This window comes from Sphaeroforma arctica, assembly GCF_001186125.1.
Source record: "Sphaeroforma arctica JP610 unplaced genomic scaffold supercont1.119, whole genome shotgun sequence".
In the NCBI taxonomy this organism is placed as follows: domain Eukaryota; class Ichthyosporea; order Ichthyophonida; genus Sphaeroforma; species Sphaeroforma arctica.
Genome location: NW_014040439.1, coordinates 84,372 through 87,733, shown reverse-complemented (window position 1 = coordinate 87,733; position 3,362 = coordinate 84,372). Strand labels below are relative to the sequence as shown.

General features: G+C 47.3%; 1 protein-coding gene across 1 annotated transcript in view; it reads right to left on the bottom strand.

Moving 5' to 3' along the window:
- The window catches only part of SARC_02612 (hypothetical protein), a gene marked incomplete at its 5' end in the record, with an annotated part of 4,773 nt that extends 1,766 nt beyond the window's left edge, over positions 1 to 3,007 (bottom strand). Inside the window, 5 exons of the mRNA XM_014303620.1 lie at positions 37 to 216; positions 965 to 1,110; positions 1,493 to 1,562; positions 1,976 to 2,212; positions 2,846 to 3,007. Coding sequence (XP_014159095.1) covers positions 37 to 216; positions 965 to 1,110; positions 1,493 to 1,562; positions 1,976 to 2,212; positions 2,846 to 3,007 — 795 coding nt within the window. The remainder of the gene's footprint in view (positions 1 to 36; positions 217 to 964; positions 1,111 to 1,492; positions 1,563 to 1,975; positions 2,213 to 2,845) is intronic.
- Positions 3,008 to 3,362: the final 355 nt, after the last annotated feature.

The following is a 3,362-nucleotide window of genomic DNA, read 5'->3' as shown; positions in this document are numbered from 1 at the left end:
TGCACAATAGTACGGCGTTACTTGGTTCTAGCGCACCTGTTCAGCAGTGACGCTGTTGTAGTCGCCGATTAATTCGTAGACAACCATGGGCACAGACGAAGTCCCACTGCCCGTTACTGACACAATGTCTAACGGTCGACAGACAAACTGATCCTTCACTTGCGAGTAAGTTGTTTCGGAGATGATGATCTCGGTCCCAAATTCCTTGTTGAGCGCCTGTGACAAGGGGTTTCGAGGTACCCATTAGTCCATTTATTATTAGTCCATTTATTGGGAGCAAAGGTGCGTCAAATGTTGAGCATGGTAGCAATGGCATACGGAACTACAGTCATTCAAGAGTTTACGACGATGGCCAGGTCGGTGGTCCCGAACTTCGGCATCGACACCGCCATCGGATTGGCATTGCATGTATGCCACACTCCATAGGGAATGCGCGGCGGCGATTGTCAGACAATGTTTGACCTCACACTCGGGCTGATTACCCAAAGTAGTGCAAATAAAGGAAACAAACAGTATAATGCCATCACACACACACAACACACGCGCACGGATAGCAGCATATGCTTATGCTTGAAGGACCAAGGACAGCAGAGCATGTGTACACAGGTCAAGTGACACAGAACGGGCGTACGCAGACACAGCCACACCGATACGACACACTCTCCCACACTTATATCGACATCCGGAGACGGGAAATAGAAGACCTTTTGGGCACCGTGAAACCGAAGCTACCACCGCAACTACGATAGGCACACCCACACACCCACTGACTGCCCTCGTCACAGGTCTGTCACGCTCAGCCTCAGATCAATCAGGCAGAGACTCACATACACACATGCACCCCCCAGCTACACGCCAGGGCGAAATAGGCCAGACACAGACAGACACAAACACAGACACAGACAGACACAGACACAAACACAGACAGACACAAACACAGACACAGACACAGACACAGACACACCTCAAGCCGGGCAGCGAAGTTGACCGTATCGCCTAGGGCTGTGTATGTCAATCTGTCTTTAGAACCGAAGTTGCCTACCGAGGCATAACCGGTGTGTATGCCAATGCGCGCACCCACGGCTGGCAGGTGAGTGTCCTTCCAGCCCTCTGAAGTCATGTGAGACAATCAAGGCCAATGAATGAGCCCAGGGCGTATTACTCAACTACAAAGCCAACTTTGACTTTGGGACGTAATACTTAACTACAAGCTGACTTTGACTTTAGGAAGGATACGTATGTATCACAAAGTGGGCGTAAGAAGCATGTGAAGAGAAGGGCCACGAGTGGGGTCATGTCACTTGCGGACGTTTCAGTTTGCGGTCGGCAGGCATTCTCTGGACAAGCACACACAGCAGATGTTTCAATTGACACGCCGGTTTAAACTGTGCACACACCACACACGTGGACAGGCACACAAAACTACATACGGACAGGCACACAAAACTACACGTGAGCTAGTATAGCGTGTGCTCATACACACATCACATACCGCGAAGTTCCATCAGCCGCTGCTGCGACAGCAACGCACAGCGACACGCCTTGTACGCATGGTTCAACACCTGCACACAACACAGGCCATATGCATTGTATGGTATTGGTTAGTATGTGAGAGCAGTATGACCAGGGGATGTTGCGTGGGGTTGTATCAAAGAAAAAAAAATAGAATGCGCGATACATTGCACGAGGGCAGATAGCCAGTTACTGTCAGGGGCGTGCATGCGTGTGCACGAATTCCATACTTATATTTTAAATACACACACACACACGTGTAAACACACACAGACACAGACACAGACACACAGACCCAGACCCAGACCCAGACCCAGACCCAGACACACACATATATATATATACCAGGTACTATCCTTTTTGCTGCTGAAAAAACAGAATAGAAAAAAAAGCTAATGCATCTCGTGCACCATTTCAAATAAATAAATAAATAAAAAAATCGGGGCCAAATCGGCCCACTTACAGTCTCGGGTGCATTCCACATGGCCATGACGGCGTCACCGATGTACTTGTCCACAGTGCCCTGCTGCTCTAGTATGAGGTTGGACATCTCACTCAGGTACACCCCCAGCATGTCTATCAGGGTTTCTGGGTCGAGCTGTTCGCTGATGCGTGTGAAGTCGACGATATCGGAGAAAAATATCGTCAGATACCGCTTCTCCCCGCCCAGTTTGGCCTCATACCCCGCTCGCATGAGCAACTAGTTTGTGAATGGGGTGGGGGGATGGTAACAATTAGTTTCCGATTAGTTGGCATGTGTGAATTAGTGTGCATAACTAGTTGTCAGACAGATGTCTGGATCCCACTGAGGCGTTCGCAGGTGTCATGTGCCTTGTAGTAGGTTTCCCCATGTAAGTTTGAAGTATTAGGCTTCCCCACTTAGCTCGAGGGATTAGGGCTCCCTACTAATCTGAGTGACCTATCCCGAGGCCGCAGTCAGCGGTGCGGAATTGTGTGGGTGTGACAACAACGATAATCACATCACGCGAAAGGACTTACCACAGGTGAAGTGGTAACGAGGATAGTACTATCTCCAAAGACGGCTATAGAGACAGTCCCTGTCCACAGACATTGTATGGTGAAACGACAATGAAGCCCTACACACACATACCACGTTCATGGAGCTTTTGCTCTTGGTTCGCACGCGCACATACCCACAACTATCATACGTAAATACTAGCCTAACCTTGCACACTGTACAAGCTAAAGTAGCGCCACGCCCGTTAACTCTTTGATCAATAGCTGTCATTCATGCAATACATTTTTAGTCTACTACTAAGGCTGTAGCAACCAAACTAAACGTCTAACACGCTCGCAACTGCCCACGGCTTACCTTTATAACGTCAGCCGGCACGTACTTGAAGAACGATGTGAGGGCCATTTGCATACCATGCATGACATCGTACAGACGCGCAACCTCTTTAATCGGAGATACCCGTGATATCTCAGCCTCCAGCTGGGGATCCAGGTTCAGCGTTGCTATGTTCTTCATCATCTTTGTAGTCCTTCCCTACAATTTGCATGGGAGAATAGCACTGGTGAATTGATTGTACCCGCACACCATGACATATATATATATATATATATATACATACATACATATATATAGATAAGATATACATATATATATATATATAGATAGATGGATAGATAGACAGATAGATAGATAGATAGATATATACATGGATACATACACACACAGATACACACACAGATACAAACATAGATACATATATAGATAGATAGATGCATACGCAATAGATAAAAGTAGTGCAGCGAATCAGGTAAGGTAGTAGAGATTGAAGGTCAGGTCGGTGCGATTACAAACAAACATACATACACATACATAC